The sequence below is a fragment of the Magallana gigas genome, chromosome 7, assembly GCF_963853765.1.
Source record: "Magallana gigas chromosome 7, xbMagGiga1.1, whole genome shotgun sequence".
NCBI classification, from domain to species: Eukaryota; Metazoa; Mollusca; class Bivalvia; order Ostreida; family Ostreidae; genus Magallana; species Magallana gigas.
In genome coordinates, this window is record NC_088859.1 from 12110449 (window position 1) to 12137190 (window position 26742).

Sequence of the window (26742 nt, forward strand, 5' to 3'; positions counted from 1 at the left end):
TAAATAGATCATTTAAACACGTTTCTGTAGAATTACTGTTAAAAATCGGAAGAACATAGCAAATACCATTGATCGCATGTGTTCATTATATATTTTTAGACCTACATGGGACAAGATTCCATTAGAGGCATTTTTGTAAATCATTGGCGGTCATGCTACAAGTGGCCAGGAGGGAATCTCACTTATTCGATTGATTATTACTTCTCAGGTAATCATATACATAAATCCCCCATGAAAGTAAAATTCAGATTGATAGTTTTTTTGTTTTGATTTTGTATTGTGTATGTTTGAAATTTATTTCATTTATAAGTTTTATTTTTTTCATATTTATGTATTTGTATTTTTTGCTTATTTGACTTGATTGAAATTGCCAGTGGACGGAGCTTGGAATACCTCCTCAAGCTTCGTGAGTGTGCCTGTCCGTGCTGAGGTAATGGGACCTGGTCGGGCTGGCCCCATTCATCACGTGTATGATTTCTTCAACTTCATGCCCTCACTTCCGGATGACGTCACGTCCGTTTTCGAGGTGTCAAAAGATTAAGTCTTTTTTTGCATTCGTATTGATTAAAAAAGTTATTAATAACTGATTAAAGTCATTGTTTTATTTTCTTATGATATATCAAGCTTCTACGTGTTTTTATTTTTTTTACTTTAGACTCCAAAAGGGGTTATTTGCCCTGGACGGATAAATACAGGCAGACTTCCCCAAATTCCATCTCAGTTTTACTACAGAGTGGAAATCATCAGCGAAATCGTTAATTTTGTGACGACATATGATGTGAGCTAAATATTAGATTTAAAATCTAATGAATGAGTCATTCCTTTAAATACATCTGTAAACAATTTCAATCACATGAATTTTTTTTGGGTCGTTAATCTTTGTCTTACTAGGCCTTTTTCATTTGAGATACATAATAAAATGTTTGATTGCATTGTTATAAGGTGTGGTATGACGAAAAATACAAACTGATAAGGACAGACTATCGACCAATGACGTCAGCTCCTCCAACATACAACACAAACCCTCTAACAGAAATCCAAGATTTCAATGGAGGTAGGCCGCTTAATTTCGAATATTTATACATTAACAGGTGATTAGCCTACAAGTATGTCGATTTCTCTCATCATTAAAAGAAATTGCTAGCTTTAATTGAATTTACCACTTGGTAAAAGTTAACTTGTGTATGAAAACTTGTGTAGAAAAAATAAAGTGAAAATATTTTTCTAGTGATAATTAAAAATGGAAAATATCTAAGCTCTGGTTTTAAAAGAAGAAGGCTATGTACAATAAGAAATGTTGGTGTTTTTCATATCGAGACAAGAATTCATTCATATTTTTTAATAAAACGAAAATTTTAAAAATTCAAGATTGTTGTCTATTTAAATGCTTATTCTAGTGCTACTGACTGCAATGTTTATGCAGAGATGTTTTTTTTTTCATAAAACATCTGACAACAACAGATTTTAAGCATTAATTTTTTTATCGTTAATTTTCCGTGAAGTTGTGGTTAGCCTTGTAGGATGCCACTTGGCTTTCTCCTAAAACGCTCACCAACTCTCACGAACGTATTTTGTATTTGATTTGTATTTCTAACTGTAAATTGCAATGAAAGTGTTCTTAAAATCCATATGATAAATTAGGGGGAAAGCTTAATTCTTTACACTTGATCAAGTTTACGCTGAATAAAAACTTCAAAACCAGTTAAAACGAAACAAAAGTTTGAACAAGTTGTGCTAAGTTGGTGAAATAACGGTACATGGTATTCCAATAAAAAGCGATTTTTGGAGTTCCGAGACAAAAAATGAATGGAATCTTTAATTTTAAACTTTTAATATAACATATCTCCGTAAATGGTACGACCGTTAATTACAGGTGTTCGCTACCTGAGCGACAACACCTATGGGAATTGCTCCGTGCTGTCCTTACCTAGCCAGTCTTTCGGGGCGGCAGAAAACATGACAGCTATGAAGACCAACGGATCATTCGTACTACACATCAAGAACCCGCTGCAGCTTTTCAAATTAGATTCCAATTTCACGTACGTTGGAAAAGTAAGTTAACAATAGATAGTCCTTTTCTAACAATACAAATAGTTTTGATATTCGTAAATAGGACCTACACGGCACCAGCTATCTATTTTGATCGTTATCTTTGCCGATTGTCATTTGAGGTTCACCTCTCTAAAAAAATAATCATGTATTATTTTAATAATACATGTTGTTGTTTTTTTTAAATGATTAAGTGGTGGTTATGAAAAAAATATAATTGCAGTAAACCCCATGGCGGCAAAATTAAACAGAATTACTCGCTAATTTGAAAACTTTGCAGGAGAATACTAATGAGAGCTTTCTGTCATAAAAATGTGGCGTTTTCCTTTAGGTTCTTGAAACCAAGTGACATGTTCGTATTCTTTGCAGAGAAAATGTCGACAGATGTTGTGTGTTGTGTTCTCGGCCAAAAGACCATACTTAGTGGAAGGAATGGGAATGGCAAACGCGACCATCGAATTCTACTTTCTTGATGTATACAGTTAAACTATTTCAACAATTTTATGCTATTTTAATCTTTGTAGTAAATGTATTCGAGGAGATGAAACTATATCTTTTTTGTAGTATTCTATCTTTTCTGAAGGCATTAATTTATTAACATGTTTTTTCTTCAAAGGATGCTTTCACTAATTACCCAAACAACGGACGGGCGGCTACCCGAGATGTCCCCGTTATGATGACCATCGATATTGATGATGTATGCAACATTTCTTTAGAATTTATGAATTCATGATGAGAGAGAGAGAGAGAGAGAGAGAGAGAGAGAGAGAGAGAGAGAGAGAGAGAGAGAGAGAGAGAGACGCCGACCGAAGATATCTCTGCAATAAATAAAATTTATATAAAAAGTTTTTTTAATGGGAGAAAAAACAAATTAATTAATGAACATGTACATTGTACAGGTATAAAAATATTTAACACACTACATGGATCAACAGCATGCTCAAATAATTTTAGGTAGACTTTCATCAAGCAATGAATTTCATGGACTTTGATGGCAATCACCCGGATCTCTCAGTTTTTGATGTCTCCTCTTGTTTTTCACAATCTGCAAAAGTTCACTTTAAAGTCCGGTTCCCAGGCATGTTGTAACAGGTTTTTTACCATACCCTTTCTTCCATATATATATATGTTTTAATTTTATCGATTTATATTGCAAGTAAACAGAAAATGAAATGGAGAAATCAAAGCATAGATTTTGCATTTTTTGGGCGATTAATATGAAATAGCCTTTATTTTAAAATTCTCTTACACTTAAAATATTTGCGTCAAAGTTATAAAACACAGAGTTCGCAACCGGGGGGGGGGGGGGTACTTTTTGGCAAAGTTATAAATAACCATAACCAAAAACCTTTTTTTTGGGCCTTTTTGTTTGTTAAGATTTTTTTATAAATGTACCCCCACCCCTTCCAATTTGTTTCAATTAACACCCCCCAATACTTTTACCTCATTCTCGTGTTATAGGAGTGCTGCAGCCCGCTCTGACGGACTCCTTTATCTACAATGCCAGGCAGCAGCTGGGGGAGACAATGAAGGTTTCTCCGATCCGTATCCAGGACGTCCGCGTGGAGTATGACATGGCCGATGTTTATGTTTTGGCGTCACTTCTGGATAGAACCTCACCCACAGGTTACTTGTTTTGAATTGAACATACCTTTGTTGTACAACTAGGACTGCGCACCAGTTTAAGCACTCTTCCTTCGTGGCCCCTGCATTACAATTTATATATTTTTTTAATGACTTTATTCCCGGCTTTTTTACATGTACATGTAAATCAAAAATAAGTATTCGAAAGCACAATGCACTCTATTCAAAATGTATACTAGTATTTAACAAATGTCCAGTAAATAAGGTTGTTAATTTATTTTTTTTAACCTAGCCCAGTTTACATTTACACGAGGGCAAAAGTCCGAGTACACAGACGATTTCATTTTCAAGAGCATTATTGACCCAGTGATGTGCGCCAAGCTGTGCGTGGAGTTTGACAACTTTACCTGTAACAGCTTCGATTTTTGTCCCGGGGATCCGCAGGGATCCTGTAGACTAAGCAGACGACATATTTCGGAAGGTTCCACACACCTTGTGAAGGGGGGTGGATGTGACCACTTCTCAAGTATGACTGATTCAGTTACCAAAACTAATGATATCTCTTTCTCATTAATAACTCTATATTCATAGACATACCGATATTGCAACAGGCTTATCCAAGATTTCAAGTATCAAGGAAATATCTAACAGAGTTAACGTTACCTGTCGCGGTTTAAGAAATGTGCATACTGCAGTATGACTTGACAGAATGAAAAGAAGTAGTTAAAGATTTTTTTGAGATCAATGACAAGTTATATGAAGAATACATACAAGTTTTAGCGGAGAACTTGTCATGTAGGATTTACATTTTGGCGACAGATTATAATTATGTGTTATACAGTGCCGCCATACTAAAACTAATATCATGACGACCATTTTTGTAGGAACTGTAAATGGGCCCGTTATGAAAGAAAAAGATATGAACGAAGCATACATGTTGCTGAAAAATGCGATAGTATCAAAGAACTTTTTAGTTCAGGTCATCATAGAAACAGTTCCTGTAAGTAGCAATTATAGGAGTTATAGAAATTTTAAGGCTGTAATTGAATTGTATTGAATTGTAAGATACATGTATACATACGTTGAATTTTATCAGTATCAATACTTTTCAATTTTTAGTTGACGACATTTGTTGGTGTGGATTTAACCATAACATATGGCAAGTCCTACTTTAGCTCACAATTAAGCTATTAAAAAAACTCCTTCCTTTCGGCATTTAATTTCATTTGAAACCGGTATCTCTTTTGCAACTATGAATACCTTTTTGTAAAAGATTCAAAGATAAACCTCCTTATAATCAGTATGACATAAGCAATTATCTTCAAATTGTTGGCATAAAATTGTTTTTGATCTTACAGGTTGGATACAGGCAGCCACTACCCCAGTTATCCAAAACTTCTTTTCCTATAGCCAGGAAATAGTTATACCCCAGTATGGTCAAATATTTGTGTCAAAGGTACGCAATAAGAAACATTCTACATCTGTATTCAACAGTATTTACAATTTTCAGTGTCTGTGTCTATGATAACACTACGAATCAATTTTGTATTTACAGTCCAATGAATTCAAATACATGTAATGTATTGTTGGGGCGCAAGCGTTGTTTGCATAATTAATACTCTAACATTTAATGTACAATTGGTGAACATTTAACTAATGTAATAAGGATTTATTCTTTGAATATTATGGCAATGTATGTAATGTATACGCCAATAAACTACTACTACTTTGAATATTATGGGTTGATAATTTCGGACGGGGCGTGATCAAATCTATCATAAAGCCCTTAGGGCTGTATTGCCCTGACCAAAATTATCACCTTATAATACGAAAAAAATGATTCCTTATTCAAAAACAAAGATATCTTGGTAGTTTAACTGTATGAATATTTATTTCATTTTGTTGAAGACTTGAGGTTAAGTTAACATTCTCAATTTGTTTTTAATAATTTCAGGTATGGTACAGTAAAGACTACAAGCTAGTGAGATATGATTTTCATAACACCAAACCTACATCGCCGTACTACTCTACCAATCCGATGACTATCATACACGACTTTAACACAGGTAAATGACACTGATAGTCAAAGGTACAGTATCATTAGATTTGGAACATATTCTCATTGGTCTGTATATCTTTCTCTGCCTGTCACTCTTTTTATTTGACTTTGCCAAACAACTTTAAAACTAGTCACTATATAGACTTCAAGTTTGGTTTGTTGAAAATCATAGCCAAAAGTCAATGTCACTTTAGGGTTAAGAGCGAACTTGAAGGTCTTTGAAATGTCTTTTTAACTGAATCCGCAAAGTGGGTGTGTGCATATCCCACAAACACAGGACTAAATTAGAGCGTTTTATAATAATCATCCTGAAGCCGACAGTTGCCTTCAATGATTTGTATATGCATGATACGATGTTCTTTTTAAAACTTAGGAATTCAGTATGCATTGGACAGGTTGTATGAGAACTGTACAATCGCCGCTATAAAAGCAGGAGCCTTTGACAGCACTTTGGATTTTTCCGAATTAATCAAAGACGGATCCTATGTAGTAGCACTAAAAAACCCTATGGATATATTTCATTTAACACCACAGATGCGATTCATTGGACAGGTCTGATTTCAAAAGTTTTTTACATAAATAGCACGTTACCTAAATGTTTTATATTCTCTCTCTCTCTCTCTCTCTCTCTCTCTCTCTCTCTCTCTCTCTGAATATTTATTTTTACTTTTAGAGAACAGTTAGAGACTTTTTGACAAATGTATACGAAACAGTAATGAAAAATTTCACCATGCCTGGTTTAAACGGAAGCTTTACAGCAATAATTGAATATTATTTCATCGTGGTAAGTCTTACACTAAACAAATATTCGTGTTCAGAGATTTTACAAACAGATATTCGTGTTCATAGATTTTACTATGTAATTTATCTCAGAGGTAGAATGTATTATGTAGTTAATACATTCTATTTACTATAGAATGGCTGGGTTGAAAGCGCCAGTAGTGACACTGGTGGAACACAACAGTTTCTTGTGAAAACTGACATTATCATTGTTGAGGTAAGACAAATATCTCCAAATGGATTTAAATTTCTTTTTTTTTTAAACACTATCATTTTTCAAAACTTTGCCCTTGCAGAAAGCATTGGTCATTACAACAAATTACTTTGATTTTGAGTACTACGAACCCGACCTAACTCTGTTTGATGTAAAGAAATGTTTCACGTCTACAGACCAACATACTTTTCAAGTAACCTTCCCAGGTACATATCTTCTTAATATAAATCTCATTACATTCATCTTTTGGTAAAATGGCATTGTATGACATTAAATTACCGTATATGATTTACTTTCCAACTTTTTAATATTTGTTTTAATTCACCAGGAAAGTTTCACCCCTATCTGGATATCTACCAAAAAGTGTTTCAACTAGAGACTCTAGAAATGATGTCTAAAGCTACGGGTGCATCAATATTGCGCTTCCAAGAACTTTCACTCAATTACGATCCTTATAATGTGTACATCTCAGCAACCATTTTAGGGAGACCCCCATTTTTAAGTATGAATTAATTTCGTCAGAATTTGATACCAAATGTTATTTTAAAAAGTGCATTATTTTATAATATACTAGTAACGTTGTTATTCTTTTATTTGCTAAGCGGAATTTACCAAACTTTCAATACTTATGAAAAATCTCGGAAGCAATGCTGTCTATTCAAACCTGAACTCTGCGGAGGACTGCGCCAATGCATGTATATCCACCAATAAGTTTCCCTGTAACAGCTTTGATTTCTGTCCAGACTCTAGCAAGTGTTATCTAAGCAGTCAGCACATATCAACGGGAAAACAACCGTCAGCCAACACGTCCTGTCTACATTACACCAGTGGGTGCAGTTACTACTAGTATATTAGTATGCCTATGCTTACTATGCACCTCAAATTGTTATACAAAATATTCAATACATTTTTCATCGGTTTAATGACGAAAATATGTTAAGTAGGGATACATGTATCGAATGTAAATCTATCGTACTGAAATCGCTGTGCTGAGATCACAGATTTTGAATCACGATAGTCTGACAATTAGACTTCCGTTTGTTGATAATCTTGAAGCTCTATTTTACCAGAAACTGTCAATGCATCGGTATCACCTGCTCCAACCATGCTTGTTGCCTACAACAACTTAAAGAACGCGGTGTATTCTGGGGTGTTTAAGGTAGAAATCAAAACCAGCAATTTTACGGTAAGGGATTTTTCTAATATGCGATACTTTTTTGCAAATGTTCATGTTATATGAGTATTTGTTCATATTGGACAAAGATATAATAAAACGTCTGTTTATTTTAGATTGATTGATTTCATTTCAGAAGCTTTACACAGCATCCACAATAAAAGACACGATACCCAGACCCAGTGACGCCGTTCAGGGAGGTGGGACCATCCTTAATCAATCAATGAATCAACCTACGTGTAACAAAAATAATACTTTAAAATATCTCATTGGTTGTCGTTCACTTCTTGCCTCTATTTGATAGGACAGATGATGAAGCATTTCGCGGTGTTCAAACAGAACTGTATCATGGCGCGGAGCGATCTGTCCATTAGCGGTGTAGCGGTAGATGATTGCGCCACGGAGTGTCTGATGGAGGAACTATTTGACTGCCAGTCTTTTGTGTACTGTCCAGGAGAGGGTCTGTGTCTCCTCAGTCGTCTCCACCCAGACACTAACCAAACTGTCGTACAACCACACAAGTTCTGCAACCTTTATACAAGTATGCCTTTAATTTTGCCGAATGTGAAATCATTTAAAGTCGAAGGAGGGAGGAGTGTCAATTTTTGTTAACTGTCAGATTTTTTCACGGTCAGCGAAGAATGCTATACCTTTAATTTTTGTTGATTTACAACTTATAAATAACAAGTTTCGTCATTTGTTGAGATTGAAAATCGTTAATTAAGGGAAATAATGAAATCTACGAAAATTCAGCAATCAGCAATAATGAATTAATTTCCATTTTCAGCAGAGCTTTCGCGTCATTTACAGTATAATTTAAAAACATAAGGTTATGAAAAACAAATCTAATATGTGTAAACTTTGCACACTCTAAAGAGTCTGTTTTTGTTTGCAACTTTTCACATCATTTCAAGGTGTGTATTGTTTTTATAGGACAATATCTGGATCACTACAATGCCAGACCAGGAGTGACATTTCCAGGAAATGCTGACAATATCATTCTAGCCGTGCAAACTCCGAACATTTGCGCAAAACAGTGTACCGTGACGGATAACTGTAAATCGTTTGACTACTGCGCCGATACCAAGACTTGTAGATTAAAGAATACCCATGAACTGGACGCGCCCTCTGCAGTGCTCCAAGCAGCCCCAGACTGCAACCACTACTCACGTACGTACATTTAATCTTTGAATTTTATTTTTTTTGGGGGGGGGGGGGGCTGGGGACTTTTCATATCTGCTATACCACAGATATATTTTTTTAATTATATAATAACGAATTCCATATCAAGTTTTCTGAGGCACATGTGTCCTTATTAGATTAAATAATAATAATTTTATGTCGACTTTTAGTAAGATATACACTTAATATGGATTCAATGTAAATTTGGAATAAAGCCCTATACATGTAGTAGGTAATGATATATGGACTTGTATTCCGATAGCTTCTTCAAACGTAACAGATGTCGATATATGACACCAACCAACGGTCCTTTCTACCAAAATAGGACTTGACTTTAGTTTCTCACTACAAACACTCAAAAATATAATTGTTTTCGTGATAATTTGAATGAGCTTAATTTGAATAGCTAAAACCCAACAGAATGGTGTAAATTTTCAATGACACTGATCTGCTCCTCGCGTTCACAGGTGCTTGAGGACAGGATCGACCCGCCCCCCCCGCCTCAATATATAGACCCCCAGGACTTTATTGTTCTTTTTTATTAAATTATCCTTTTCTGACATATTTCTAATCTAATTTATTCATCCATAGCCCAAAATTACATAAAACAAACATTTTTGAAAAAAAATCAGACCCTCTGTACATTAAATACAAGAAGGTTGCTAACTTCGTCTGCCAGCCAAGAGGCACTGCCGATGAATATTTGTTAAAATGTACTATCAAACTACATCTACCAGTAAAAACGGTGACCTCATGTCGTAGCCCGATAATTCCTTTCACTGAATATCTGCATGCCATGCCCGTGTAAATACATTTATCAGGTAAATAGGACAATTTTCACCGACAAGTAGCAAGTTTTGAACCGATTTATCTAGAACCAACGGAAGTGAGGTTTTATCGCAAGGAGGACAACTCCGAGAGATTTATGAAATTGCATGGCAAACTCGAAAAAAGTACAATTCATAAGAAATTTGAATTCTAATCAAGCCGAGAAAACTATTTTATCGTCTTGGGAACTGGAAAATCTAAAAGAAGGCACTCATACTGAGTGTATTACAATGGAAGACATAAAAGAGAAAAAAATAAATTCTGTTACGAGTTATCTACCTTGCGATAAACCTTTACTTCCGTTGGTTCTAGATGGACGAAGTTAGCAACCTTCATTTATTATATATGTAGAGGGTCTGATTTTTTAAAAATATTTGTTTTAGGTAATTTTGGGCAATGAATGTATAAATTAGATTAGAAATATGTCATAAAAAGATAATTTAATAAAAAAAATAATAATAAAGTCCCAGGGGTCTATAATCGGGGCGGGGGGGGGGGGGGGGGCGGGTCGATCCTGTCCTCAAGCACCTGTGCTCGCGTTGATGAATCCCAATGTACGTTTAACATTTTTAAATTAACATGTTTGGGGGGATTATTGCAGGTTTACTCTTGTTTGCTAATGGTTGTGTTTTTTATGGGGTTGGTTTGTATTCTTGCATTATATTTTAAATTTTTTTTCGCTTTTGCAATATACTATCTTCTGTCGACAGGAAAATATATTGATGACTTCAAATTTGTGCAAGGGAAAGAAATGCACTTTGGGAAAGTGTTGGAATTCGATGGAGTGTCTGTGGATCAATGTGCTAAACTCTGTATAGAGGAGGAGAGTGTCAACTGCCAAACATTTGCTTATTGTGGGAACTATACAAAATGCAAATTGATGAGTTCTACCCCAAAACACCTGGGACCCGGTTATATCACCTCTAGTGACTTTTGTAACCTATATATTAGTAAGTTAAAATTTAATTGAATTATTTATGACGATGTACAAACGGTTTATCATGATACTACTTTATACATATATTTTACAGCAATTCGGTTCGGTTATTAGTTTTTAACAAATACCTTTAGTTAATAGATATTCTATTTTGATAGTAAAAAATCTTGAAAATGAAATACAACAGTAGGAGTTGATCTGTCAGCATAGAGAAACTGAGATTGTTTGATTTTTCTATAGGAGTTTACAATCCATCATCACCAGTCCCTGGGAACAGTTCAACCGTTATCTACAAACAAACATCACAGCAGTCCCCCAAAGCAGATCTAGGTAACACCAACAAGTTTATTATACCCCCCGCAAACAAAGTTTGGGGGGGGGGGGGTATATAGGAATCACCTTGTCCGTCCGTCCGTCCGTCTGTCAGTCTATCCGTCTGTCCGTCCGTCTGTCTGTGCAATCGTGTCCGGTCAATATCTTCCTTATGGAGAAACATTGGAAGTTCTTACTTCACTTAAAGATTGCTTATGACCTAAGGATGTGTCATGACCTTGAACCAAGGTCATTGGGGCAAGGTCAAGGTCACTGGCAGAAAAAATGCAAAATTCGTGTCCGGTCCATATCTTTCTTATGGAGAAACATTGGAAGTTCTTACGTTGTTAACGGAAGGATGCAAATGTCCTCATGCATTAACAGTTAACTTAAAATAAAATGGAATTAAAGGATAGAAATTGGTTTGTTTACTCCTATTAGCATTAAAAATAACAGTTTTAAAAAAGAGAGCAGTTGTTATTTATAGAAAATGGACAGTGAAATAGATTCATCCAATATTTTCTATAATAGCAAAAATACGTGCGTTTTGATTTTTTTCTTAGCGGGGGGTATCAATTGTGAGCTTGCTCACAGTACCTCTAGTTCACTTTTATGTATGTTAAATATGTACTTGACAGCTTTTTATTTAAATCATACAATGTTATATATCAATGTATGCCATTTCTTTTCTTCAGTTTTAATATTATGGTCTTAACTGATGATATAAGAACTAATGATAAAGCTTGTGTTTTTTCTCAAATACTAGTATAGGGATTAGTTTGTGGTGCTACTGAAACTATATCGTAAGAACTTTTATATGACAAGTGTTATACTTTAAGTAAGAAGCGTATTTCGACCTATAGTTTTACGTTGTAAGAACTTTATGACTTCGCAATAATTACTAAGAATTAAATTGTAAAAATTCATTGTTGACAGGGCTTCTGATGGGAACATCTTTTGGAGGACTAATTCTTGGCCTCGTTTTCGGAGGGGGCGTGGTTTATTTCTTCCGGAAGTACAAAAGGAAAGACGATCACATGACTATGAACATCTTAGAAAACGAATCTAATTAAATTCCCAAAATCTCACGTTTCTTGAAATTGGAAATCAATCTGAATGCAGGATTCAAGTGAATTGAAACTATTTTAATAGGAGAAGTACGATTGTTGCATTTCAATTCTCCTATTGAGTACAATATAGTGACCCTTGGCGTTCAGGATTTTTACGTTTGTATCATTACATGTACTTGCATTGACAAACAGGTTTAATTGTATAGGTGCTATAAGTTTTGAATTTATGGTTGCTATGTTTCTTATTACTATCTTTCAAACGATTTGTTGATTTTCATGTATATATATTAACATTGAATTAAATCATTCCACAATCTAAATCCCCTGTGTGTGATCTAAATTTTAATAACATAAATGATAAATAGCATTGAGGTAATGTACAAAGTATTAAAACAGTGGTTCAACTTACGTTTAAATGATTTCGCTCACTCGAACGCAGAGAATCAAAATGAAACTATATTATAAAGTAAACGTTTGTAAGATGTTTTGAAAAAACCTACATTTCCATCGCGTGTCCATTTATATGTAGAAGCTGTACATAGCTTTGATATGAGAAGAAACATTGACTAGTGCTTCAATCCTTTCATATTCGAGATTTTTTACTCAATTTCAAGAAAAATATGTTGGTATATAAGTTGTAAATCAGATAAGGAAACCTTTGCCTCTGTGTTTCTTTGAACAGTTTTGATTATTCTTAAATTTAACTTTTGTTAACTTTTAAATAATGCATCAATTGATGACCTGAAAATAGCTTGCCTGTGAGATTTGACCCGTACAAACGTGACTAAGTAAAATAAACGGTAGGTTCTACACGTAAACAATCAGTTGTGTTACAAACGTGTTTGCCCAACGCTTTGCTACAGATCGTTTAATGTACCGTATATCTGGTAATGTTCGTGATGATCTATTGAATATGCAGAAATTATATCTTGTATCATTTTCTATAAGAAACTTTTTCAGTCGCAAAAAATGACAAACACAAATTAAAAATGTTTCAGATTTTCCCCATTTTCGCAAAATTTGTGACACGCGAAATAAAACGGATACACGCGTATCATATACATGATTAAAAATGTAGCATTAAAAAAACACCAGGTTAATGAGATGAAACTTAAAAATGTGCATTGTTTCATTAATTTTATTTATTTCACATTTTATTATGCATAACATTTATAAGACTAGTAAAAATATTTTCAAAATTTTCAAATAAATGATAAGGGAAACATTGTACAAATAATTCAATGTACATGAGTGAAAAATGAATATCTGAATGAAATGAATCTATTATAAGTTTATCTGGCAATTATCATTTTTGCTTCATTTGTTCGACAATAGCATGCGGCAGAATTCCTATATCACTGGACTCCATCCTGAAATGTCACCGACTCTGTGTTTATAGAGTGTTTTAACATTAAGAGGTTTCGTCAACGTAAGAAAACACCACAGAATCGACAATTTTCCACATGAGGCTGTAAACGACTTTGGGAACTCGGAGTCAAGGGTCTTCCTTGAATTATTTAGCATTTCATGCTGGTAATGAACTGATCGTCTCTTCAGTGTACATTGTACATTCCCAATGAATCAGTAAAATATGAGTAAGTTGAAATGGTGGACATTTAAGTTCATCCTCTTCATAACGCATATTTTGCAGTGATAGAACCCGTACAAAAAATATATGAACGTTCTGTTTTTATCCATGCACGTGCCACTCGATGCGTGGATAGTTTGGAAGGAACGGTGAAAAATCCAACAACACTAAAATCGCCGACAAATGCAATCACTGGACATGTACCGGTAATTCTTTATGGCGGTAGGACCAGGACCAGTGTCCGTGCGTTAGTCGGTGAATGATCAATGAGATTTCGATTGATACTCTTTGACCATGTTCGCCATTTCACTCATGGCTTCAAAGATCCCTTCCCCCGTTGTTGCGCACGCAGCCTGGATGTACCATTTCCGTGATGTAAGTTTATGCAAAGTCATTAAATCCGCAACTTCTGAGGGTTTTAGTGCATCTGCAATTACAAAATTAAAAAGAAAATAACAATCAAAATTCCAGCAAATGATTTCTCAACTATTATACCTGGACACCTGGTACATGTATATGTATGTTCAAAACCTTTTCAAATAAATATGGTTCATCAGAAAGTGTTGGTTTTTTTTAACTTAGTGTAAATATTTTTAATAAGTAATTATATGTATACTTACTTGGTAAATCTTGTTTGTTGGCAATCACTACCACAGGAACTTCCCTCATTTCGTCACTGTCCAGGATCCCGAACAGCTCCTCACGTGATTCGGCGATTCGTTCCCTATCACTGCTGTCCACCACGTATATTAGTCCTATAAATAGAAAAATTATATCAAACTTTTATATAACTCCAACACATAAATCTTTATTTACATATATACTTTTATAAAGCAAAGAGACATTATCCATATCAAAAAGATAATAATTTGTTTTTAAGAACAATGAACAGTACCTGTGCCTCTAGTGAAAATACAATGTATATGTACGTGTAAATATTTGATTTTAATATCTTCATTATATTAAGTCACTGTACCTTCAGTATTCTGATAGTAGAAGCGCCAAAGAGGTCTGATTTTGTCTTGTCCGCCGACGTCCCACACCGTGAAGGACACGCCTTTTACTGGCTCCACCGTCTCTACGTTAAACCCAATGGTCGGAATGGTGTGCACGTTTTCATTTAGTTTCACTTTATATAAAATCGATGTTTTCCCTTCAAAAGAATAAGTCACATGTGTTTATTACAATGTAAATGTAAGACACGGTGACTATTTTAATATTCAATAGAATGAAAATATTAAGCTCAAGAAATTATTTTTTAGTTGTATGACGGGATCAAATATGGACAGAGATGATTAGATCAAATAAAGAACAAACGCCTGATTTTGCTAAAACTAAAATCAAAATCAGGGAATTCCTATAAATGTACACAATATATTATATCTATAAAATCACACTTACCCGCAGCATCTAAGCCCAGCATAAGGATTCTAGCTGGTGTCTCGGAACTAAAAGACTCAAATACAGAGTATAGTCTAGACAGAAGTAAACCCATTTTCCTGTAATTTTAAATTATTTTTACCTAGGCCTGTCTTATATGATCAGTATATGTATAAGAATGATTAAATGACCCACTGCAATTCTATATATATATATATATATATATATCGGAACAGGTTATTTTTAACGCGTTAAATACCATGTGCTGGCTACCTCCAACGTGTCTGTATATGACGAAACTACATCCATGTATGTACATACAACAGCGCGAGAGATTCCGAATGCACTTGATCGGGTATTACTAAATACGTATACAAACATAAATACTTAATGCTTTTTATTTTTTTTTTTCAATTTATATAACCATGATTTAAAAATAAAAGCCTTATGCTTTTCATCATTTCTACCGACAATTTCTTTTCTGAAAGGATATTTTTTTTTAAACTATAGCGTGGAATATTACAAACATGATTTTTTCGATAGATTTATAAATTCCAAATATAATACCACATGTTTAATTGGTAGTCAAGGGTTCCGACGTTTGGTTTAACTCTTATGGTACATTATAATTATAGGCAATGTTATCACTTGACAAACAATAATACATCTATCATAGTTTTCATTTATATTGGTGAAAAAGTACATAAATTTTATACCTAAGAGATATATATGTATATACACATACATGTTCACACCCCGATTTTTTCGTTTATATCAAATTCACTGCAAAATCATTATATATACATATATCTGCATAGATATGCTCACACCAGAAGACATACAATGACATGATTTTAAAAAAAATCATAACTTTCTGATCAGAAAGTTTTACAAATGAGCTTGTATTTTCCTGCACTGAATATTCAAGTGATCTTGAAAAAAAACAATGATACATACTAAACGTAGGATTATCCTCTCTTTTATTGACTTCCGGCAAATTCTGCAATTGTTTGAACGATGATGAACTAAACTAAAAGAGGGAAGATTATATCATTGTATTTTAAGCCAAAACTAGAATAACAATTTTTATCTGCGCCATATTACAACAGAAACACATCAATTATCCTTCGCGCAACTTGTTGCGAAGGGGATATACCGTCGCTGCTGTGCGTGTGTGTCGTGTGTGTGTGTATGTATATGTATGTATGTGTGTCCATTTCAGCCTTTTTAGCAAGATTCAAAGAAAACCCTCGCATGCATGTTTATCAAACATCGTACACTTCATAAGCATGTTTAAGGACAAACCCTATCTATTTTCAAGGAATTATGTAACATATTCTTTTAAAAATATCCTTAAGATTACAACACTTAAAAAATTTTTGTAAGACTTTCGGTTCGTGAAAGTAAACATTTCAAATCAACAATTTAATATTTTGTCAGATGTAGGCCCTGTAAAGGTAAGAAGCAAAGGTTTTTGAGAAATGGGGAGCTGGAAGGATGTTCAAAGTGAAATACTGAAGCAAACAGGAGATAAAATCAATTTAATCAAAACAAACAGCCGTCTGAGCCGAATTTCGGGATATATTTAACGAATCACTTGGAGAATAACAGGTTTATAATACAGAAGAAACTTTGACGAATATCGTCAACATGATTAACCGGGAATTTATTTCATATAAATCGCTGAAGATACGTTACTCTTTTTAAAATATTGGGGGTTAAAATTACGATATATTAACTCGAGTTTTCTCATAGAGCAGACTATAAATCGCCTGATCTTAGCTACATTTTATATTCAATATGACACTTAAATCTGCCTACACTAATTGTCTAGATGCGTAATGTATGTCAATGGATAAATAGAATTTATAAAACTATATTAAATTTAACACGTTTGTGATGTTTTCGCTAGTGATGGGAGGAATGGTACAACCACGTAAATGCGCCCATCCCCCATAGAAACACCCCAGAGCGTGCATGGGGATATGAATAAACAAAATATTTTAATTCAAAGTGGTTTTTAACAAGTTGAATATTACATGTTTATTCCTAAATATTAATAATTTATAATGTTTTATTTTAAAAAAAAAAAGTAAATTTTTATTAAAAGTTATATTGTATCTCAGACATACAATCTCATGTAGTATACATAAAATGAGAAAATTGAATTTTGAAATTTATTCTTGAAACAACATTACAGATGCATATTGTAATACAATACAGATGTGAAAATACATCAGGATTTGACATTAAGTATCGATCCCTGTGAAGATTTTTCTTTTTATTGTCATCACAAATAGCGGTTCACCATTCACTGTTACACACTCTCAGACCAAAAAAAAATGAAAATAGTCAGTTATACAATTAAAGCATAAATACAAATTATGACACATTACAAAGGCATGTCTCTTTTGACCACTTCTGTGTACAATTTACAGTGTCTTACATGGTCCAAACTATAATAACACATGTCCGTCGTGTACGGAAATTCTGGACGGAGAGAATGCATGGGGGCGGATCAGACAGTGAAATCACCAGCAGGACTTGAACACGTTGATCTAGTTTCGCATTAGTTTGGCAAAATCAATCCCCGTTGTTACAGTTGAGTAAAGATCAACGAGATTTGGCTTTGAACTCTTTGACCATTTTCGACATTTCACGCATGGCTTCAAAGAGTCCTTCCCCCGTTTTTGCGCACGCAGCCTGGATGTACCATTTCCGTGATGTGAGTTTATGCAGAGTCATTAGGTCTGCAACCTCAGATGGTTTCAATGCATCTGTAATCAATCGTGTAATCTTGATATTAGAAAAATATAGTAGCATATAAAACAGATTTGAAGTAATTACAAGTATATTTGTATCAGATAATTTCATTTCATTTGTTCATGTTTCTTTTGTTTTCTATTTCAGTACTACAAACTGATATACTAACTTGGTAAATCTTGTTTGTTGGCAATCACTACCACAGGAACTTCCCTCATTTCGTCAGTGTCCAGGATCCCGAACAGCTCCTCACGTGATTCGGCGATTCGTTCCCTATCACTGCTGTCAACAACAAATAACAACCCTGATGAAAAAAAAATAATAATCATGATATTCGATGTTATATTTCAATATTTATGATAAATGAAACTGGAGATGCCATTCCTACATTTTCAGACAAATAAGAGCACATTTATAAAAATTTCGACATAATTATTATGATACATATGTATGTGTATACATTTTATGGTACGTTGTTTCTTTTGTTAAAAAAAATTGTTTTATAGTACGATTTGTTTGCGTAAAGGGATGTTGTAACGAATTGTGCTGTAAATGTTCAAGAGTTTGTTTTTGGTTGGGGTTTTTTGGAATGTCAAGAATTCTTCATTAAAGTTTTCTTTATAATCAACCAAAATTTAATAAATGTAAATCGTCGAGTTTCATGATTATGTCAACTTGCACATTTCGTAACATATTTTAAAATATTTGCGATGTAAAAAAAATACCTTCAGTATTCTGATAGTATATTCTCCACAGAGGTCTGATTTTGTTCTGTCCGCCGACGTCCCACACCGTAAAGGACACGCCTTTTACCGGCTCCACCGTCTCTACGTTAAACCCAATGGTCGGAATGGTGTGCACGTTTTCATTCAGTTTCACTTTGTATAAAATCGATGTTTTCCCTTAAAAAGAAAATATTACATGTACAATAAGAGCCATTTTATGTGATACATCTGTGATATATATATATAACACAGAAATTAATAGTGAATATCAAATAAATATTTAATTTGAGATTATTCAGATATAAAAAATTTAATTTGATTAAATTCTGGGAAATCCCATAGGATACATGTACATATACATGTATCTATAAAACCACACTTACCCGCAGCATCTAAGCCCAGCATAAGGATTCTAGCTGGTGTCTCGGAACTAAAAGACTCAAATACAGAGTATAGTCTAGACAGAAATAAACCCATTTTCGTGTAGTTTTATAAAATTCTTTCACCTAGGTCTGTCGTGTATGATCAGTAATATTATCAGAATGATTAAAGGGCCCAGTGCAATTCTTTATATACCTATATCAGAACAGGTTATTTTTAACGCGTTAAATGCCATGTGCTGGTTACTTCCAACGTGTCTGTATATGACGAAACTATACACACCAACACAGCGTGAGAGATTCCGAATGGTCTTAATCGGGTGTTGCTATATATACTGGGGTGGTTTCAGTTCTCATATTAAATTATAATTTTAAAAATAAGAGCTATTGCAATATAAAAAAAAATACAAGAAATGCTGTCATTTGTGAATATTGATTTTAAATAAATAATAAAAAATAAATAATTCTCATCATCGTGTACGTAAATGACGGTTTGACTTTCTGTTTTTCTTCATAAATGATGTATACAAACAAATACACTTAATGCTTTTTAACATGTTACTACCATGATATAAAAAACCTTTTCATCGATTCTCCCCAAAATTTCTTTTCTGAAAGGATTTTTTTTTTCAATTATAGTATGGAATAATACAAACATGCTTATTTTATTAGATTTATAAATTCCAATTATAATACCACGGGTTTAATCGGTAGTAAAGCTAGGGTTCCGGCGTTTGGTCTTTTGGTACGTGTGTTCCCATTTCGCCTTAACTATGAAATACAAGTTAAAAAGTAGTAAGGCGAAATGGGAATTTCTTGATAAACCGCTGTTAAAACAGAACTTGTAAACTGGTGAGATCTTTTGATAATAATTGGTTAATAACACAGGTACTAGTAATTAAAAATAATGAGATTGGAAAAATAAAGAAAAATCAATGTTATGTGAACATTAATAATGAAAAATTTAAAAAAAACATATGAGAAAGTAGATGTAAAAGATTCATTTTAAAATTAGAATAATAAATCAGTTTGATATAGAACTCACATGTAGTAAAAATTGAATACAGCGATTTAAATGCTAAAAAGTATCTTTTAATCTTTTTGATAAATGTCATTAATCTTCATCAATTTTACCCGAAATTCAAAGCCAGTTTGTATGAATTATTCTTATTGTGGAGCTAAATCATTTGTTTATTGATTCATTCTTTATTTCCCTCGAGAAGGCTTGATAAGATACATAACTATAGTTAGATAATAATAATAATAATAATATTTTTTTGGTTTTGTTGTTTTGTTTTTTGTTTTTTTTTTGTTTTGTTTTGGTTTTTTTTCCATTAATATTTCTTTGTACGGGCAATGATATTAGAAGACTCTTGCTCTCAATGATTCGTAAGTCCTTGCAATTTGTCTTTCGTCTGTTGGATCATACATACATAGTGTACACAGCAAATAAAGGCACTCTTTGTTTTATTTGAATTTTAGTTTAATTTTCAATAAGTAACAAAATAAAAATAACAGTATCAAAATATAATTTTGAATAACAGTATAAATAATGCTTATTAACACAATACCGGTATATTGGTGAAAATGCATATCTTATAAAAATATAAACATATTAATTATATATAGATCTATCATTGACTGGGTTTGGCAAATGCATCAACATGACTGTATTGATTAAGCTATTAAGTTAACAATGAAAATATCATCATATGTAGATACACACGAATAGATGGTGAAATGTTACAAGATGCCTCGAGTGTAATGAAAGCTTTCGCCAGCGTTCGGTTCTTAAAATTCATAGAACATCGATACGAATTAATAATTTCTTCATTTTTACAGACAATTAACAAACTGCAATTCAATGAAACCACCGATGCTTTAATGTCAGTCAAATATTAAAATATATTCTCGCACACATGGAATCACGAACAGCGTACTTATGGTGCCGTGACTCAGGATTCTCCCAGATGATGCTGTTTGCTGTGCGCTTGTCATAAACCTTATATTTGAATAAAAAGACTTCATCTCATCTTTTTCTTGTTTTCTTTTACCATGGAAGACAGCTCTTTCATGGCCTCAAAAATCCCCTCCCCATGTGTTGCACATGCAGCCTGAATGTGCCATTTTCGTGAAGTCATCTTGTGTAAGCTCATCAGATTTGCCACTTCAAATGTACTTAATGCATCTATCAAAAAAGATATTATTCAAGATGTTAAGAATGATATGTAATGTATATTCTAAATTTCATTTTCTTACAAAACTCTATTTCTTTCTCTCTATCTCCATCTCCTTACTCGGAAGATCCTGTTTATTGGCAATGACACCATAGGAAGTCCTTTCATCTCATCTCTGTTTAAAATCCCAAAGAGTTTTTCACGTGACTCCAATATTCTTTTTCTGTCATTACTGTCCACTACATACACTAACCTTGCAGTAAAGAAATATTGTTTGAGGCTATTATATTTGAATATGGATCTTTACCCCCCCCCCCCCCTCCTTTTTTTTTTACAAAAATAAAGAATATAAAAGTTCAAGATTTGTGCAATGGAAATTCATATTAATTCACCTTCAGCATTTTGAAAGTAATATCTCCAATGAGGTTTGATTTTGTCCTGACCCCCGACGTCCCAGACGGTGAAGGTCACGCCCTTTACGGGGGACACAGTCTCCACATTGAAACCTATGGTAGGAATGGTGGACACAATCTCGTTCAGCTTTATTTTGTACAATATTGTTGTCTTTCCTGCAAGGAACTATAACTATGTTACTGGGCTGATCAGATTTCTACACTAGTCAGTAACTGAGTGTCATCTCTAATTTGAGTAGTGAATTGAAAACATTGAATACAAAAGATCAAAAACAAAGTAGGCGCTTAAGATGTAGACTCGGCGGGAATCTGGGCGCAGAGACAGTAAAAATTTCATCGATTAATTTTGCAAATTTTTCAAATTATAACCGTTGTTTGGTTTCTTTTGGACGTGGAGGGTAAAAAAATGTTTGACATGCAAAAGGTTTTATCATTATATGGATCTAAATAAAGCAACACGACGCAATTGATGCAAAATCCTACTTATTTACAGCAGTTTTAAATGAATGTGTTGTCTCTGGGTCTTTTCTCCACAAATTGAAACATGTAAAGATGTTATATTTCAGCATAAAAAATGTCCCTTTTTAAAGAAAGATGGAGAAATGATCCATAGATTACTAATATGTACATCTTTAAAAATTCTAACAAAGTCCAGAGATATAACATTGTTATTTAAAATACTTCTTTATACCACATACTTGAAAGTCTTCCCTTGCTCTCTGGTTTCGTCCTGGATTAGGGAATAGGGACATGTAGACTAAGTGTTTTTGGTTCAAATCCTGCTTGTGATTTTTTTTTTCTTCAATTTTTTAAAAAACTTTTTTGTGTTTAAATGTATGATAATATTACATTATGTTCAACAATAGAATATATTTTAATTTGTCATTATTGATTCTGCCATATGCACACTATTTTCTGTTCTTATTTCTAGTTTATTGTGATACACAATATAACTTAATATAATTGTATTAAAATATATATGCATCAAAATTTCAAACATAACTATTTATTGGTTGACCCCTGATTGCCCTTTTAAAACAGCTTGTGAGTTATTTCTAATAGTCGGAATAGACATGTTCAACTCTCAACGTAATACAGCTTGCAATGTTTGAATAATCAAATTTTGTTCGAACCAGTAGCATTTCGAGGTTATAGACATTAAAATTCCAAATGCTTCGTGTCGATGATTCCTGCAAACTTACAATCTTGTGCGCCAACAAATGTACTTTCTTTATTAGATTATAAAAAGGGTTAAATTTGTATGTGTAAAATGACATTGGCGATTGTTTTAAGGGGAACAACTTACCAGCAGCGTCTAATCCCAGCATGACAATCCGTGCCGGAGATCCAGAGGAAAAAGACTCGTAAAGATCCCTTAATCTGGAGAACAATAAACCCATGCTTATTAATCAAGTCATTATTTCTGTCTGCTAAGGGGGCTCAAACCTCATTTTTAGCTCACCTGAGCTGAAAGCTCAAGTGAGCTATTCTGATCACATTTTGTCCGTCGTCCGTCTGTCCGTCTGTCTGTCCGTCCGTCCGTCCGTCCGTCCGTCCGTCTGTAAACTTTTTACATTTTGAACTTCTTCTCTAAAACCGCTTATCCAATTTCAACCAAATTTGGCACAAAGCATCCTTATGGGATGGCGAATATAAATTGCAGAAATAAAAGTACGATCTGTATTCAAAGCGGAGAAAACCTTGAAACTGTAGAAAAAGGGGGGTGCATTTTTAAAAATCTTCTTCTCAAGAACTACCGAGGCAAATTCAACGTAGTTTAGCATAAATTATCCTTATGGGAAGGAAAATATAAATTGCAAAAATTAAGGTCTAATTCAGTTTCAAGTCTGAGTTATTACGAAAATAATGATAAAGGAAAGGCGTGTTTCAGCTTCGGTTCGGTTCGGCATCCGGTAAAATGGGTAGGCAAGACTTGGCCTGGTCAAAACAAAAGATTGGCAGTTATTAATCTGCCAATCTCATTAAAATTTGAGGATATTTGATGGACCAGTTATATTTGTATTCGCTATAAATATTGCCGCAAAATAATGCGTATTTGGAATTGACGATTGCCGATCTACCCCGGCTTTTAATTTGCCACGGCCCGGGTTTGCATACCCATTTTACCAAGACTCGTATTCCATACTTCTAAAACGAGGTTCTTTGTTTAAAGCAGCCATGACATTATACGAAAAAGGGTCGATCTGACTATGATGAATTTGCTTGTTTATGCAACAGTTCGTGTATGAAGGGAAATTTTTGAAACATGCAAAATATATTGGTGCCGATTTTGTGAAGTAAATTGAGGCTAAATATTTCAATGCGTTGACAGATTTCACACATGACGTTGGTGTTAGCTAGGACTGATTTTCGTTTCGTATGCATTATTTATGCTTTGTATTTTAACCTGGGAACTCTCGTATTTCGTGATTTTTACGTATCAATTCAAACAGAGACTTCGGTAGATCAAACAGTTAACTCTTTACCTGCGCAAATTAAGCAAAATCTGATGTATCAAAAAAGTACCGAAATACAATTCATTCTATCGGTAATTCGGCATTATCTTTTGCGTAATGGTAGATTAATGCAATAGGTTTTGTTGAGATCGATGCTCGGCATTTTCTCGAGTTTATTCAGTTTAAATAGAGTTTGATATCGCTGAAGGAAATATGTAGGTATATATACATGTGTTACAGTGTATATATGATTCATTTCGAAAAAATAAATTGTGTTCTTTATTTGTTATAGTGCATGCATGTTTCTTGTGTTTAATTGTTTACAATTTCTATTTACTAACCATATTTGAGTGTTAAGCTTCGAATTATAAGCAATTAAGATACAGAGATTTGCTCACAATTCTATGTTTGTACACAGATCTTAAAAACTAAAGATTAAAAAAGTAAAAAATTTGTCAATATTTATTAAGAAAATTTTCAAAGTCTGTTCTTCCAGAAACCAATTTTAACAACTTATTGTATTGTAAATTTAACCTTTTTTCGTCATTATTACTCCTACTGTACATGTGATCCTTGACTGTGTTTGTGTACATTTGTATAAACTGATTTTGAACCTTAAATACCAATGAACTGGTCTTGAGTGAATAAAAGAATTGAAAATCTTAGGCCATTCTTTTTTTCCATTTTTAATGGTGAATAGGAAATACCAAGTTAAAAATCTTAAGCTGAATGTAATAAAGTCATGTCAACAAAATATGACTCAAACCTAGGGAAACTGTGAGCTCTGTATCTTGCTTATAATTCTACGATTGACGCTGAAATTTTGGTTGAACATTAGAAATTCTATATGAATTAGAGTATGTTAAATACTTGAACAAAAAAAATAAAAGAATGATATTCTGTATATACCTACTCTCTGGGGTCCCCTCATTATACAATAAATAATGTGAAATCTACATCAATTTTGATAGTTTTTCAGACACGAGTAAATAAAAACGACATCTTTAAAACAGTTTCCATAGTTTTGACACATTTCTGTTATGGGGATAAAATAATTATCGCTTTTCCTAAGAAAATATCACAGCGGAAAATTATCCTGGTTTGTACGCGAGGTAAATAACAGTCATTTAATTATAATGGAAAACAAATTAAATTTTTGAATGTTTTAATTTGAGGAATTGAGCACATTGAGGTACAATTTTCTTCTTCACATCTATACATGAAGGATTTTTTAAATAAAATACAATAACTATTATATATTTTTTTTAAATACAATAACAAGTAAGTAGTTGATGAAACAAATGTACCTATATGCTCTCATATATTTTGATCGCTTTACAAAGTGTGTGTGTGTGGGGGGGGGGGGGGGGGGGGCAGAACGAAAATATAGGGAATTGGAAGTTAACAACTTAACAGTGTACCCCTACCAAATGTTTAGTTTTATATCTTGCGTAGGATTTTCTTATTCTGGTAAAAAATAGTATTTCATGAAGGTACAATGTCAAAGATTACGTGTATGCAAAAATAATTGTAAAATTCGAATACTTGACAATATTTATTTTTTGTTATTCTACCGAGGGACCATATGGCACAATATCTTTTGAACGCCAATTGTTGCTCAGGTGAGCGATGTGGCCCCATGGGCCTCTTGTTTTATGGTGTATAATTTCCGACAATCCGATCTTCTCCAGCGTGTCAGGTATGATGAAATACCCGGTAGGCTGTGAATGAAAACAAACCGAGGCCTTACGAATGTGTCAGTAGGGTATAATTACCCTAAAAGATAAGTTATACCTTAATAAACAACATTCGTGCACCATACTGTGATACATTTACACCACACGTACTTGTTTTTGCGACAAATAGTTACTGTATTAAAATAAAACAAGGTGTTAGTATATATACTGCTATTGTTCTCAACTATTATAGGACTAATGTGTGGTTCCTTTAACTATTTGTTTTAACTCAATTATACTGCTAGAATGAAAAATGAGCGTATCTAGAAGGAGGATATCAGGGAGCACCTTCCTCACTCCTGAAATTGCTGGATCCGCGTATACATTTAGAACAGGTTCTTAACCATACAAACTACATTAAAATAAATCAAGGAACCATTCCTTTGATTTTTGCGATGCGTTCCTCTCTTCCATTCTACTATATAAAAAATCATTTTATCTCCTGTTACGATATACCGGGATATTGAGGTCCAGTCTTCGAAAATATTGTTATTCTGTATTTGTTATTTGTACAATATTTTGTTTCAATGGTATACATAATTTCATTGTCCGTGTGATGAAAATAACTTGTAAAGGATCACCTGCCACTTCACATCTTGAAAGTACGTAGCTATTTAGTCAATTAAACTCTGTGTATAGCAAGATATTCTGGGTATAACTTGTTATTATTGTAGCGGTATTGTAGCGGTAAAAATAAAAATTTGATATTATTTTTCCATAATTCCATCATTGACACATGACCTAAATGGGCGTGTTAGAGAGCATCACTTGGTTGCTTTGTGCTGGGTGGTAATACACAGTCTGCACTACCTGAAAATGACGTACTCTAGCTGTTGGGAACAAGCGGGCTCAGTGCACGATGAAAACAACGTTGAAATATCAATTATTTTAATTCTACATAATAATTAAAACATAATGTTAATATGAGTAATAAT

General features: G+C 33.5%; 4 protein-coding genes across 4 annotated transcripts; 1 reads left to right on the forward strand and 3 right to left on the reverse strand.

Annotated features, from left to right (window-relative positions):
* Positions 1-99: 99 nt before the first annotated feature.
* Positions 100-12497, forward strand: LOC117684554 (uncharacterized; the record flags this gene model as incomplete). Its single annotated transcript, XM_066066917.1, is given in 27 exon segments — positions 100-208; positions 375-526; positions 656-778; positions 943-1054; positions 1874-2052; positions 2419-2523; positions 2666-2746; positions 3004-3127; positions 3511-3675; positions 3926-4159; positions 4518-4633; positions 4753-4792; positions 4992-5089; positions 5588-5699; positions 6066-6244; positions 6366-6476; positions 6609-6689; positions 6769-6892; positions 7015-7188; positions 7289-7513; positions 7757-7872; positions 7997-8060; positions 8165-8401; positions 8794-9030; positions 10581-10820; positions 11048-11137; positions 12056-12497. Coding segments are annotated over 27 exon segments (3765 nt in total), but the record flags the coding sequence as incomplete, so codon positions are not given.
* An 816-nt stretch (positions 12498-13313) lies between these two features.
* On the reverse strand, positions 13314-15341 carry LOC105349185 (uncharacterized). Its single transcript, XM_011458876.4, has 4 exons — positions 15179-15341; positions 14754-14930; positions 14398-14532; positions 13314-14204 (listed from the first exon to the last, which is right to left on the reverse strand). Exons 1-4 carry the CDS (start codon positions 15270-15272, stop codon positions 14041-14043), a joined length of 570 nt encoding a protein of 189 aa, XP_011457178.3. The 5' UTR covers positions 15273-15341; the 3' UTR covers positions 13314-14040.
* Positions 15342-17320: 1979 nt separating this feature from the next.
* LOC105338307 (uncharacterized) lies at positions 17321-19190 on the reverse strand. The gene is made up of 4 exons (XM_020071440.3): positions 19029-19190; positions 18646-18822; positions 18090-18224; positions 17321-17934 (listed from the first exon to the last, which is right to left on the reverse strand). The coding sequence occupies exons 1-4, from the start codon at positions 19120-19122 to the stop codon at positions 17771-17773; spliced, it is 570 nt and encodes a 189-aa protein (XP_019926999.3). The 5' UTR covers positions 19123-19190; the 3' UTR covers positions 17321-17770.
* Positions 19191-20566: 1376 nt separating this feature from the next.
* Positions 20567-23064, reverse strand: LOC109620003 (uncharacterized). The gene is given in 5 exon segments (XM_066066262.1): positions 20567-21213; positions 21323-21352; positions 21355-21456; positions 21595-21771; positions 22922-23064. Coding segments are annotated over 5 exon segments (567 nt in total). The 5' UTR covers positions 23016-23064; the 3' UTR covers positions 20567-21049.
* Positions 23065-26742: the final 3678 nt, after the last annotated feature.

Bases quoted from the DNA above. Each gene is read 5' to 3' on its own strand.
- LOC105338307 (XM_020071440.3), bottom strand. From the start codon at position 19,122: ATGGGTTTATTTCTGTCTAGACTATACTCTGTATTTGAGTCTTTTAGT. The intron at 18,823-19,028 runs GTAAGTGTGGTT...TTTCTTTTTAAG, and splicing joins GCTGGGCTTAGATGCTGCGG to GGAAAACATCGATTTTATAC. The intron at 17,935-18,089 runs GTTAGTATATCA...GATTGATTACAG, and splicing joins CAACAAACAAGATTTACCAA to ATGCATTGAAACCATCTGAG.
- LOC105349185 (XM_011458876.4), bottom strand. From the start codon at position 15,272: ATGGGTTTACTTCTGTCTAGACTATACTCTGTATTTGAGTCTTTTAGT. The intron at 14,931-15,178 runs GTAAGTGTGATT...ATTCTTTTGAAG, and splicing joins GCTGGGCTTAGATGCTGCGG to GGAAAACATCGATTTTATAT. The intron at 14,205-14,397 runs GTAAGTATACAT...TTGTAATTGCAG, and splicing joins CAACAAACAAGATTTACCAA to ATGCACTAAAACCCTCAGAA.